The 1,074-nt window shown below is 53.5% G+C and overlaps 1 protein-coding gene across 1 annotated transcript in view; it reads left to right on the plus strand.

The window, feature by feature from the left end:
• The first annotated feature begins 582 nt into the window (after positions 1-582).
• The window catches only part of LOC108570423, a 798-nt gene continuing 306 nt past the window's right edge, over positions 583-1,074 (plus strand). The window contains exon 1 of the mRNA XM_017932284.1: positions 583-1,069. Coding sequence (XP_017787773.1) covers positions 912-1,069 — 158 coding nt within the window. The 5' untranslated portion in view covers positions 583-911. The remainder of the gene's footprint in view (positions 1,070-1,074) is intronic.

Consider the following 1,074-nt stretch of genomic DNA (forward strand, 5'->3'; position numbering starts at 1 on the left):
AATCAATGAAAGATCGTTCAAACGAGGGTCTCCTCTACGGCACAGCGACGCGCGTCAAATAGGCAGAATGAAATTCGTAGACATTGCGCACGGAGGAACGGTATATAGAAAGAGATACGGTGAAAAAAAGAGAGATAGAGGAGAAAGATCGATTACCCCATATATCGGTCCGCGAAACTTCGAAAAAGGGTACGCGATCAGATTTACGAGTATACGTTTCATGTGGGTCTAGTAGAACAACCTAGTCTATGCTCAGACCGCGATCGAACCTCTAACGAAGATAGTTAGAAAACAGATGACGAAACGATCTTTGATCGACAGAGAGAGAGAGAGAGAAAGGGAACACGTACGAGAAATAAGGCGTTCTTCAAAATTTCGCGGTTAAGTGGCCGTTCGAGGCTAGCATACAAAGAGAGATAGAGAAGAAAGAGGGATGAAGAGGAGGAGGAGAAGAAAAAGAAGAGGGAGGTGATACGAAAGGGCAGTAGAGTAGGAAGTTGGACAGAGGGAACAGAGGATAGAGAGTAAGGGAGAGAATTGGCAACGTGGAGGGGAATAGAGAGTGCAGGGGGGTGTCGTGGGGATCCTGGGGTAGGTGAGCACCCGTGGTGGTTACGGTACTGCGCGAGTCGGGCCGAGCGCAGACGGATCGCGGGGTGAGCCGTTGCTCGGCATACGTCGAACTAGGTGCCCCGCGTTGGGGCGTCTCCTGCCATCGAGCATCGGTGTCGTGCAGTCGATCGGGGGACGACCACCGCCTTCTTCGAAAGTCACCGTTAGTCCCGGACTGAGCCGGACTGGATTGGAACGGAACCCGTCCCGCCTTGGTTTCTCTCACCCCTGGCTGTTTTAATTCCCCACCTGGTGTGTCAAGCGCAGAGAGACACGGCGACGACGATGAGACTACGACGATGGTACTCGTGGTAGCGCGACCACAGTGCGTCGTGGCCAGTGCGGGCGTCGGCATCGTCGTCGGTTGTGCACGCGATCGGACGAGCAAGGAGATGGTGTCCCCGGATCGTACGGAGGAAAGTGACTTGGTTGATAAAGCTACTATTGTCAGTGCCGCGTCCG

This window comes from Habropoda laboriosa, unplaced genomic scaffold (genome assembly GCF_001263275.1).
Source record: "Habropoda laboriosa isolate 0110345459 unplaced genomic scaffold, ASM126327v1 scaffold84, whole genome shotgun sequence".
Lineage (NCBI taxonomy): Eukaryota > Metazoa > Arthropoda > Insecta > Hymenoptera > Apidae > Habropoda > Habropoda laboriosa.